Source organism: Cebidichthys violaceus, unplaced genomic scaffold (genome assembly GCF_023349555.1).
Source record: "Cebidichthys violaceus isolate CVI_PGR_0920_01 unplaced genomic scaffold, fCebVio1.0.p SCAF_8, whole genome shotgun sequence".
NCBI lineage: Eukaryota > Metazoa > Chordata > Actinopteri > Perciformes > Stichaeidae > Cebidichthys > Cebidichthys violaceus.
In genome coordinates this window covers 6,253,629-6,266,518 of record NW_027176964.1, presented here as the reverse complement: position 1 = coordinate 6,266,518, position 12,890 = coordinate 6,253,629, and the positions used below count along the sequence as shown (strand labels likewise).

Genomic DNA, 12,890 nt, shown 5'->3' with positions numbered 1-12,890 from the left:
TCTGTTATGTTACAAACACTGAAGCGCATTCACGCACATTCATTTTCTTAATGATCTTAACAGGCTTACATCTATGATTGTATTGGGGGTACACTTAAAAACATTTGAGGCTTAAGACCTGGCAATATGATCTTGCTACGCTGCTTGTCGACGCAGGGAAAATCATCTAACTCGTGCACACAGTGTATGACGGTCACAGAAATGCATGGCCGCGTCAACCAGAGTCCTGCCAGTACCCTCGACGTGCGTGAAGTTGCGAGGGCCCAATCAATGCTGCTTGCAGCTTTAATTGTATTTTATATTGTATATAAAAATATATATAAAATATATTTGATATCTTTATATCTTTAACATGTGAATGTGAGGATGCTTATGTACTTGTCTTTGAGGCAGGGAGGGGATTTATTTTTTTATATACAATTTTATTCAAAAAAAGAAGTTGTTCCAATGTCTTGGCATTCAGGCGATTATGTTTCTTTGACGCAAGTTCTCCAGCTTTAGAGAACACCCGCTCACAAGGCACAGATGAGGCTGGTGTGCACAAAAATTATAGGGACAGCCGGAAGAGGTTTGGGTATGTGTTCTTTTGGTTGTCCCAATATTTCAAAGGATCCTGGGACCTTGGAATGTTGCCCTCTACCAGGTATTTCTGAACCTCAATGATTGCATCGGCTGTGACGTTGGTGGTCTGCCTGCCAACTTCCTCATCCAGGTGCTTCCACAGGTTATCTAAAAAACAACAAATTGGCATTTTAGTACATGATTTGCAAGCAAATAAATGCACAAATAAACTGATAAAACTGAATAACATGCCTGAAGTGGGTGCCGATAGCTGTTGTGAAGAAGGTCCAGGCTGTGGCTCAGTCGATGTGCGCCCAATTACAGCCACACATTCAGATTTCAGTCTACTGACTGCTTCACTGCATTTGGAGGAACTACGAAACCAGAGTGATTTAAATCTGGGGTCTAGAAGTGTTGATAGGGTCAACACACTTAATGACTCCAGATTGGAAACAGTGTCTGTGACTCGTCGCCTCAGGTTTTCGTGGAGGTGTATTGCTGCCTGTGTGTGCAAATTTGAAGCGTTATGCTCAAGTGCATGATAGAGCATTTTCATCATGGGGATGACCTTTGACCCTGAAACTCTCTTCTCTTCAGACAACTCCACTGTAACTTGATGGAAAGGAGCAAGCACAAGAAGTGTTTCTTCTATGATGGTAAACTCATCAGCCGTAAGTGGAGTTATGTCTGTTTTTAGTGAGGCAAGGGATACCCACACTGGTTCCTTCTCATCATGTAGCTTTGCCAGCATTTGATATGTGCTGTGAGTTTCAGGCTTGGCCGTCCCATCTGTTGCTGCACTTGAGCAAGCTTCTCTTTGGCTGTGGTGCTTGATCTGAAGTATGTTACAATTTGCCTCGATTTGTGTCTGATTGATGTAAGTGTAGGGATTTGATCACATGATTTTTTTACTAATAAATTTAGAGTGTGTGCAATGCAAATTGAATGCCGAATTTGGAGAATTTTTGTGGATGAAATCATGTTTGGTGCCGCGTCGGTCACAAGACACTTTACTTTATTAATTATGGCCCAGTCATCTATCATGCCCCTTGTGACTCGGGCCAAATTGTCAGCAGTGTGACTTTGTGGAAAGTATTGCACTCTCAACAAAGATGTACACAACTGCATATTCTCATTAATGTAGTGACAGGTAAGAGCCAAGTAAGCCTCCATGTTCACAGATGTCCACATGTCAGCTGTTATACTCACTGCCACAGCTTGCTGTACTTCCATTTTCACTCGTTCTCGTTCCTCCTCATATTTTTTGGCCACCATTTCTTTGACAGTCTGAAAATTAAACCAAGTTAAACCAAAAGCAAATCAATATATTTAAATTAAATATTAAATAAATTGGGTATATCAACTACTTCTCTAGACATTTTCTATACAAACCTTTCAGGTTGGCAAAACATATGATGGCTCAAGGACCTGAAGCAGTTCCCTGAACCCCTCACTCTCAACAATGCTGAGGGGTTGGTCCTTGAGAATGAAATTGAGAACTGCCTGGTCCAACGCATGCTTCCTGGAAGCTTGATGGTCAAAAATGTAGTAATACGAAAATAATATGAATTAATTATCAATAAAGTGACCATGAGGAAGTTGTAAAATGTCTGTATACCTGTGTTTATTCTTGGTGTATTTGTGACCTCCTCATTTTCATGCCTCGCTCTGTAATGCCTCAGCATTGACGAGGTGCTTTTATTAATGTAGGAAAGTTCTGTCGAACAAATGCGATATTTAACCTGCAGAAAATAAAATGAATCATTTAAACTAAGAGTCACTTTGAAACGGATTTGAATTCTGATAGATCAAGCGGAAACTGAGAGGAACAGGATGAAACAACAAGGAAATAAAAAAAAAACCTTATTTGCCGATATAAGATCAAAATGGTCCCACACGACGGAAACCTTTCTTTTTCTTTCGGGCTCCATGGCTTGAAGGGAAGAATTGTGCTTCAAAAGATCTGTGATTCTTTTGGCAGAGATGCATCCCGTTGACAGATGCGCTTCGTTATAAACACAGTTTGGTGCCTCAGTGACAGGCGAAACAGCAGCTGTATCGGTCACGTGACTTTCTTAAAGCGATACGCGCACCAACACGGGGTTTCGCTCTATGAGCTCGACACATGCGCCGACGCATCGGTGTTGCCGGACCCATCACTAGCTGCAAGTGTTCCTGTGGATGTGGCAAAGTGGGAATCTAGACTGTGGCTTGGTGCAGGGCAAAGTGTCTATTGATTTGAGACCAGCGTTGAAAGTGGAAGGGATTAACATAATTTTGGGCAACAACTTAACTGGCAGTCACGTTGGGGCAAATGTGCCTCCTCCGATCGTCACTCCCTCTCCTTCAGACTCAGAACAGCCTGAGTGCTGTGCGCTTTCCCTACACTGTACCTACATGCGCGGTTATGTGGGCGATGAGTCGTGCTGAGTCAAAGCGGGTAGATGGGCAGTGGAACAAAATGTTCCATGTTGACCCGATTTTTACTTTCTCGGTGTCTCATATGATCTGCAGAGTGAACGGAGAACGAATCCATCCTTGGAGGAGCTGTTTGAGTCAGTGCTGTCAGTCAGGTGAAACGTGTTTCCGGGGCCTACTTTCTTCAGGATGGTATTTTGGTGAGGAAGTGGGTCTCCCGTGGGAGTAGACTATCATATTATGCAGCTCATGCTTTTACAGGCCAAATACACAGCCAGTAACATTTACTCTAAAAAAGCAATTTTATGAGAACATTCTGCCTTACAACTATGGTACTACCATATGAATTTCCTGATACATCAGTCTACTGTACAAGAACAGTAGGTCTTGCAGATTCTGAGCTGAACATTTTCTTTTCTTTATAATTAGATATGTAACCTCTAACACCATGCAATAAATTACACTAGATTTTGAGTTCTTACAGGGATCAATTGAGGATCTAACTGCTAGTGAACCATTACGCCTCAACACTATTAATGCATCATTAAATCATGTTATGCAGAATAATTGAACAGGAGATGATAAAGATGAACAACCTGCCTTTTCAAGTTTTAAATAATTTGACGTTTAATGAAAGGACTACTTTGAGTGAACTGATTAATGATAAAGACATTGTGATTTAAGCAGCTGATAAAGGTGGGGCAATTTGTTTTCAAGAGCATAAAATTAGAAATGGTCTCTAAATTGTCTAACAGAAATGATACAATTGGACACTGACCTTACTCGCTTTTCAACAGGATTCGTGTCTATTTGGAAGAGGCTAGACAAAAAGGCTGGATTACCAAAACTGAACATGACTTTTATTGTCAGCACCTTATCCGTCCTATATGTTTCCTAAAATACACAAATCACTGTTTGATCGTCCAGGGTGTCATAGTAGCTCAGACAAATTCATTTGTCTCCCCTGTTACAGTTGACTTTCTTTATCAAAGCTTATGCCCATACTCTACCAGCATTTTACCTGTTGATGTTCTATTGATGTTTGATATCGCCACATGATGGTGGTTTGGAGGCTTTACACTTTTATCTTCAGAGATCCCATCTTTCTTTTTGGGCTGAAGGAGAACTCGGAGACAGAGCGTTGTTATATACAGTCTATGGTTTTAAGTTTGGTGTAACCCCTGCACTATTTCTCACTAGTACAAAATATGCCTTAAAGGTATTCAAAGTTTTATTTTGAAGGGTAATTTGGTGGACAGCAAACAAGAACTTGATGACAAGAAAAAGCATAGAAGACAAAAATATAACAAAAATTTAACAAAATATAAATACACTGTCTGCTGTTTATGAGAGTGGCTCTCAAGCTGAAAAGTTCAATTTTTGATACTCTCTCTGTCCATGTCTCCAAATTTGGTGATTACTTTTATCATCGATTTGGCAACTTTTGTCATGAAAAAGATTTATTTTAACTTTAATGGAGACTTCTATTTACAAGTCTCTATTACCAGCGTCGACCTCTATTTCTCTCTTTTGAGAGAGATTTAGTTTTGAACCCTGAGAAAAATACACATATGCCCAAAATCTTGAAATGGTATAGGTACATTGATGTTTTTGTCTATATCAAGGCGATGCTGAGGAGTTGCATGATTTTCTCACCCTATTGAACAGTTTCAACAGCAAGCTGCAATTTACTACAGATTACAATGAAGAAAAGATTCACTTTCTAGACATGTGGGTTCTAAAAAAAAAAATAATGGCACCTTATTATCAACCTCTCTATACCAAAAATACACTGATAAAAACATCTTTTTATTGGCAAGCAGTTTTCATCCAACCCTACTAAGAGAGGTCTACCACAAAGCCAATTCTTCAGACTAAGAAGAGCAATGCCATTAAAGATTTTATGGACAAAGCTGAGGACATGAAAGCCAGATTTGTCCAGCGAGGGTACCCTACTGAATGGATCCATAGGGCTCATGAGACTGCACTGAGAAATCCCTGTTTGGAATATTACTTAAAAAAAACAACATTATTATCATCCTAACACCAACAAAGTTTACCATAAGTGTTATCACTTGTGCCTCTACACATGTGTACATGTTACATTACATTACATTACAGTCATTTAGCAGATGCTTTTATCCAAAGCGACTTACAATAAGTGCATTCAACATTGGTAATCAAAAAAACTACTAGTCACCAGAAGTCATAAGTACATTACGTTGTCCATGATGACTTGTGTATGTAGGTAAAACTACCAGAAAGCTTAAGCTTCGTATAACTGAACACAAAAACTCTATCCCTAAGAATGACTGGGATTATTCTGTAGCCATACATTTTAATGATGAAAAATATGACATTTCCACTTTATGTTTTTGTGACATTGTAAAGGTTAGTCTACCACCTAGAGGTGGTGATGCTGACTTGCTGTTAAAGCAACGTAAAGCTTTTTGAATCGTCATTCTACAAACCTTGTCTACCAAGTGTTTGAATGATGAGCTACTTCTTAATGTAATGTTATGAGATATTCTCTGTGATTTTTCTGATGTACTTGTTTGTTTGGTACCATTTGTATCCCAAATGGATTACACTAATATATTATGTGCTCATCAATTTTGTCTTTATGAGCTTCTTGATAACCACTGACAGCCCGTTCCTTCAGACCTCCCTTCAAAATGATCATTATTAAGTTAATATAAAACAAACATTGAACCTAAATAACTTGAATATTGTTCGTATGCACAGCTCTTAAGCTAGCAGCTTGTGGAAGACTCTGGTGATGTGCAATGAATGCATGGGCATAGTTAAAGTAGCCTGTCCAATTATTACATTTGGGCTGAACGAAATGATTGAACAGGCCACAGATACCGGATTGTTTTTCTTTTTCTTTGTCAGAACATTTCAATTTATTGATTGCTGTCGGAATGTGAAGACAATTTCAACAAAAAAAATGTTTTTGAAGAAGATTACCAACCCTAGATTTAATAAACTTGTAGTGACCCCGTTGCTTCCCAAAAAAGTCACCACGGTTGCTGAAATGTTTGTTTAGATGCGTGCCAAATAACGAAGTCCAGTTTCCACTATATGCATTTTATTTCTACATAAACAGAAGCCAACCACTTTCTCTGTTGTAGTTCATTTTCTTTACATAGACCAAAAATCCTAACATTTATATTCATTACATGTCGCACGGTCGAAAACTGTTTGCTCCCTTCTGTTCAGCAACACCTGTATCAAATGACCCCACTGATTATATTACCTGTGCCCTGATTCACACCGGCACTACGCCCCCAAGTGGTGGGAGGTTGTACAAAAACAAAACAACAGAATGGCTCTTTCAAAACTATTATGTAATTAAGTGTTCATGGGTATCTGTGAATCCTTATAATGGTCTTCTGAATCATGCATTAAACGGCGCTTAACCTATAACAAATCATTACTACTTACTTTCTGTGTCTCAAGTAAAGTGTTGCAATATACAGAATTGCTACCGAGTTTGGAGTTAATCAAGAACTTTTCGTTAACAAATGGTTTACTAGCAGTTTGTCCCTCATAACCTTTATGACCTATATTACCATAACCTTTGTTTGTTTTACAACTTCTAAATAGAGCCTTAGTTTAACCAGTGTTCCATTTCGGACTTACCTTCTCAACAAGTGTGTCAACTCTATTTTTACCTTCGGATTAACTACAAGATTAAAATGCACAATGAATACATTTGCAAGATTTTTTTCTCAGTACTGCACTTGGTCCAATACAGATTAATAAAATAAAAAGCATAAATAAAAATATCAAAGTAAACATCTCTGTAGGTGTGTTTACCATAACCGGCAGGATCTTGTGTTCCTTAAATTTGACTTTACTTGTATAGTTACATCAACAGACCAGGAGGTGATGCTATCTCAGTAGCATTTCAAATATTTTAGGTTGCTGTCCTCTCTTAAAAATGGACTATTGTACTTTTACTACTTGAATAAAGTTCTTAGCAGCTGTTTGGTTCACATAAAAACATTCATTTACCTCCTTGAAGGTAGTTTCCATTTTATTTGCAGACTCCTGCTCACCCCGATAGGTGAATGGTATTTGGTTTGTAGTATGTATTTCTACAGGTACATTTTTCCACAATGTGCCTTTGGTTCAGCAAAACCCACGGACCACCAGTGTGAAGAGTTTTTATTGAGAGCTTTGGCAATCAAGTGACAGTGAAAAGTAGATCTCAGGGCAGTTAATTTAAGTAACATACTACAGTACAAGGTAAAAACTGACGGACAAATATAAAGTTTGTCCTGAGGCTGGCACAAGACAGAAAGCCATTATGTCACTAAAATTTCATAAAAGAGTTTGTTACCTTGTGAGCATTAACGTTGTCTGTAACTTCCAGAGCAATCAGCTCATTCGATTTTGAGACATCTTATGCGCTTATTTGACCTGAAGGTTACACAACAAGAAAACCAATGCAGTGTCTAAAATAAAAGCATGAAATACTTCATGCCAATCTTCCGATTACAATTTGATATTTGTTGTGTGCACGTGGACATTTGGTTGCTCTAAAGGAATGCTCAGGAGAAAGAAGAATATCTACAGAAAAAGTCATGAAGCTGTAGCCAGTGGCTGCTTGATGATGGACCAAAGTGGACTGACAGAGCAGCTGACCAATACAAATTTACCATCCCGAGGCTCTGCTGATCGCAGAGCAACCGCGAACGTGAGAAGTAGAAGTAATCAGACTACAGACGGGTGGACATGCTTTGTGCAGGCTTGTTTGATTCACTTTGGTTCTTCAGGGTGCTCTGATTTCTGTGGGAGAAATGAATACACAGAGTATGTTGGTTCAGTTGGATTGCTTTTTGTTACATGTTTTCATTAATGTATTTCGGTCGAATCTTTATGTTAACAAAACTACAGAAACAAAATGAGGAGTCACTTCTTGAGCTCAAATGGAAAAGGGTTTTATATTTGATTGTGTGCAGTACTTAAGATTGATTAAAAGTAGCTATGTTCTAATTTGGAGATGCTAATAGACCGTTCTTCATAATTAACCAAAATTTGAATCTTGAAGTAAAATTGAAATGTTATTTTCAACATTTTTACCTAAAACGTTGTCTTGTCTTTATACCAATAACTGGATTCATTCAAATAAAGTTTTTCCTGCTAAACCACTGAAGCAAACATCTTGGGCATGATACTGAACCCCACTTTGCTCCTGAAGACCGTTCCATCGGTGTGTAAGTGATTAGATTAGATGCTGATGAACAGGTGGCAGCTTGTATGGTGCCATCAGCGTATGAATGCGTGTGTGAATGAGTGAATGATGGCATGTAGTGTAAAGTCATTGAGTGGTCGGGAGAGCAGAAAGGCGCTATATAAATATAAATACAACATCTAATTCAAATGCAGTTGTTATACTGCACACTTCGCTAACAAGGACAGGGGTTTGATGATGCTTTACCTGTTCCCCTCGGCCTCATCGGTTGAATCAGGAAGCTCTTTTCTCCTGGTCTCCGGGAGCACGAAGCTGAGAGCTCCACTGATCAGTGTCAGGCTACTGAAAACTATGGTGGGTATGGACCAGTGGTACACGGCCAATATGTTGAGCAACGGGGCCAGCAAGCCACCAGCTCTGCTCGCAATGGAGCCCAAACCAGAGGCTGTTTGTCTGAAACAGAAACATACAGAGCTCAGACGTGCACCACTTTTAAATTTAAAGTATTCCATCGTGGTCTTAGCATTTATTTTATTTTTTAACTCAGTGAAATGTATCGTACTAAACTTGATTAAATCGTGTAAAACTTCTTAAATAACTATTAAGAACAGTACAAATAATACAATTGTAAAATGGTGGTTGTTTTGCCTTTAATCTGTGCATTTCTCTTGGATAGAAGCATTCAACCTGCCCATTTAGTTGACTGCCCATTAGCTGACTAAAAAGAACAGTAACACCATTTAGTATCTGCAAGGCTTCATTTGTTCTGGGTATGTTAAACCAATTTGACTGCAACAGTTAGCACTAAAAAAACAAACACGTCAATGAATACTGAAGCTAGTGTCACATAAGAGAAAATGGTTCTTGACAGCTGCTGGGCTGACCCACATATCATCATAAGGTTCACCTCCCTCAACTAAAAACCGGTCAAAATGAGTAACCAAGTCTAATATATAACCATGGCTGGACACCTTATTCTCAAAGACAACTAAACAAAAAGCAGACAAGCCAACAGTAAACATACTGGTGTCCTTTAATGGTGCACAGCCAATTAAAGGCAAGTGCTGTATCTCTATTGTACTTGTGTACATTCATTCTTATGAACACGCACTTCTGAATGCATCATACTACAGTGAGATGGAGAGACTCAGATGGAGATGGCTTACCGAAAAGATGTGGGGAACAGCTCCTGAACATACACGTTGCATATGGATCCTGCCCAGTTCATGAAAAAACGTCCTGAGATTGCCAAGGCGGTAACGGCAACAGCATTACCTTGAACAGAATAACGAATAACACAGTGTCAAACAAGCGGCCATAATGGTGACTCTGTGAGGTTGTTCTTAGAATGAGGCAATCAATCCAACATTGTTGAGATTTTACTCTGAATCAAAAATGCTGGTGGAGCTAGAGGAAAAGTTAGGGAATCACTAACATCATTGTCATGAATATCTGCACAAAATTTTATTGCAACCCAAGTGGACCCAGGTGGCGCACTGACTAACAGCCAGAGAAACACTACCTGAAGTGCGTTACCTTGGGGAACAGCTAGGATTAAGGTGCACAAGAATCCCCCAACCAGAAGAGTTGACATCAGTGACACCTTCCTCCCCACTGCCTCCAACAGCCAGATGCAAAGTACATGAGCTGGTAGTTCACTCAGACCAAACATAAGCTGCGTCAGGAAGATGTTCAAGCCAAAATTTCCCACATTGAATGAAAGGCAGTAGTAGGTAACATTCAATGAGAACCTGAAGGTTTAGAAAAACAAAACAAGTGTTAAACAGTTTGAAATATGAATTGTGAAATGTGTTATTACATGAGCAACCTCAATGCATCATTTATAGGCTCAGTAGAGTTGTTATGGGTATCATGAAATGCAACTTACCATGCCAATGTTATGGCTAAGAAATACTTCCTAAGCACAGATGATTGGACAAATATTATTATGCCTCTCTTTTTCTCAGTTTCTTTCTTAACAATCTGTAATGCACAACAGGTGGACACAATATCACCCTAACGTTTGCTTGTGTCAGCAAACCGTGTCAGCCAACAGCCTTTCTAAAGCGTACTCAGTTTTTGTTCACACTGTGTCAGAGAGGTGATGAACTCTCTTATATTGTTAACTCTTCATGTGAGTCGTTCTGTTATTTCATCCTAAACAGTTTACTGCAAATCAGCAAAGACCAATTCACTGTAGTATTTACAAGCCATTATAATCCAATAAAACTTTTTCCTCAAAAGTTACAAAGGTGTTAAGTCAAGATCTTTCTGACACTGTTCAGAGACAGATACTGTAGACATTTTGTCATGTAATAGTAATTTTACCATTATGTGTTTGCTATTACCAGTATATATGATATAGTGGCATAAAAAATCTGTACCTTTTCCAGCAGAGAGTCTGGAACAGTGCACTTGTTGATGGCTGCCACTTTGGTAATCAGCTGTTTAGCCTCTTCTGTCCTTCCTCTGTCCAACAACCACCTGGCTGACTCTGGAATGAACCTGTCAGAAACAAGGACAGTGACACTTATCAGTAATCTGTAGTTCAACTTTAAAACGAACAAAAGGGTAATAACAAAATAATAATGCGCACACCATATGTAAATCGCAACAACAACAAGCGGAGATGCTGTGATTAGTTGAGCCAGTCTCCAGTCTCTGATGAAATAGATCAGACCAGCGAGGACGGCCTGTCCAACTGCACCAAATAGCTGAGTCACACATGTTCCCCACGATCTTTTGGACGGCCCGATCCACTCAGTGGCTAGAAACAGGAAATCAGTGACAGTTACATTGGAGTTCATTATGCTAAAACTGACAACATGTTGTAAATGGTTATTAGACAAGTTTTAAAAAAAATAACTGAATACATCAATAAATAATAATCTACATAATTAATATGGAGCATAAAAAGAAATATAATTGCTAGTTGATCAAAATCCATTAGTGGATTAAAAGGATGTGGTCGTTGATGAAGACAAGAGACATGCACTTGAAGCTAAAAGAAAGATTTCTGTGAACTTCCAAGTAGCTAGCTAACTTTGTTAGTGTAGTTTTGATGCCAAAAATGCATTAGCTACTGTTACAAGAGTTTAAAAAGCGATACTACAGCAGTATGCAGTTCAGTATATAAAGGATTAACAGTATCTCCTCTGGCTGTAGTAGTTTCATGATGAAAGGTAGCTTCAGCTAGGCAGGTAGCTGAAAAGGCGGTTGCCTTTTAAAGCTTTTTCACATGCACTGTCTAACAATGTTATTATTCATGTATTCAGTTACACTTTTGAAATGTTTAATGACCTATGACTACATTTTGTCGGTTTTGAGACTCCATAAAGAATCCCTTTGTTGTAAGTAAACTATCTTTCACTGCGGTTACACTGGGATGAAAACTATGGTGAGTTTGTTTGCATTATAAATTAAATGAGTTAAATGCTTGGTTTAACAAAAACTGACCCAAAAATAGTTTTTCTTAAATGATGGAGTGACCTATACCTCACCCAATATAACGGCGTTAAGTCGAAAACCTCCATAGCCAATTCCCGCCATGAAATGTGATGCCAAATATAAATGGATGTTGGGACATAATCCAGTTGTTAGAGTAAATATCAGCAAGACAATGAGGGAAATCTGAGCTGCGCATTTTCGACCGAACCTGAAAAAGATTTTAAAAAAAAACTGGTGTCTTTATATGTAGTATAAAAACATTCTTTCTTTTTTATACAGCGTCAAGAACACACATTCTGTACAATGTCCAGTCCACTTACGATTCAGCAAGAGGTCCAAATACAAGACAACCAAGAAGAATGCCAGCCATCAACACTGCTTGTGCCGCTTCCAACAAATTAGCCTGGTCACAAACTAGATCAAACTGTAGAAAAAGCAAACACAATGATTAAAAAGGATAATTTTATAAAGATTGTTTAATATGTATATTATAAATGACTATGAGACAGACCTATGACTTACATCAGTGACTATGGTGGCCTCATAGAGCGTGTTGTAGTAAACCCATCTATTCCGGCACCCTGTGGTCTCATTGAGTCCGTACTCCCTGATGGCTCCGATGTCCCAGTCCACAGGGACAAACATCTGACACCTGCTGAAGGTCCCATCCTCCTCTCGGGGCAGAGTCAGGTTCAGCTGCTCATCTGTGGTCAGGTTGGAGTCAGCCAGAAGGATCCAGTCTGTGTTACAATGTCGCTCTGGATCAGACTGGATAAAAAATACACTGGCAAAGTGAAAAGGCAGAATAACATTTGGGAAGCAAAGAGCAAAAAGAGTGATCTTCTGAAATAATCCAAACTCTCCTATACTCTTGAGAATCTCTCCGAAATCGGCCATGTTCAGGGAGGCGGTTTTCAGTTAGGAGATGCTGGTGCACGATGACCTTTAAACAATGCCCATTAATGTTTAAACCCTGGACTGTATGTTTCAGGAAGGATGAGACAGCATTTATCTAAATCCTTCAGTCAAATTTATAAGATTTTATGTTAGAGCTGCTAATAAAACCCAATGCCACTGTGCTGCTTGTCGAAAGATTCTTTGCAGACAGAGTACTATAACTTTGCTTATCTCTCACAGAAAGTGCTGTTGATCTTTCACCAACTTTTACAACACGCTGACTCATCAAACCTCTCCCACAGCACTCTTACATGAAAGATAAACCTGTTACATAATGTGGAGTCATCACAACTTTGGCGACAAA

At 39.0% G+C, this 12,890-nt stretch overlaps 1 protein-coding gene and 1 long non-coding RNA gene across 4 annotated transcripts; both read right to left on the bottom strand.

The window, feature by feature from the left end:
* Positions 1–401: 401 nt before the first annotated feature.
* Positions 402–2,586, bottom strand: LOC137892878 (uncharacterized). Of its 3 annotated transcripts, none has more exons than XR_011105433.1 (4): positions 2,424–2,586; positions 1,954–2,303; positions 814–1,848; positions 402–729 (listed from the first exon to the last, which is right to left on the bottom strand). It is a non-coding gene; the product is annotated as an uncharacterized lncRNA (long non-coding RNA). The 3 variants fall into 3 exon arrangements; XR_011105434.1 differs by having other exon boundaries at positions 402–1,848; positions 1,954–2,090; positions 2,180–2,303; XR_011105432.1 differs by having other exon boundaries at positions 402–1,848.
* A 4,563-nt stretch (positions 2,587–7,149) lies between these two features.
* LOC137865905 (solute carrier family 22 member 13-like) lies at positions 7,150–12,752 on the bottom strand. Its single transcript, XM_068701473.1, has 10 exons — positions 12,152–12,752; positions 11,950–12,053; positions 11,683–11,837; positions 10,781–10,949; positions 10,567–10,687; positions 10,071–10,165; positions 9,719–9,933; positions 9,349–9,457; positions 8,429–8,635; positions 7,150–7,776 (listed from the first exon to the last, which is right to left on the bottom strand). The coding sequence occupies exons 1-10, from the start codon at positions 12,524–12,526 to the stop codon at positions 7,707–7,709; spliced, it is 1,620 nt and encodes a 539-aa protein (XP_068557574.1). The 5' UTR covers positions 12,527–12,752; the 3' UTR covers positions 7,150–7,706.
* Between the last annotated feature and the right edge of the window lie 138 nt (positions 12,753–12,890).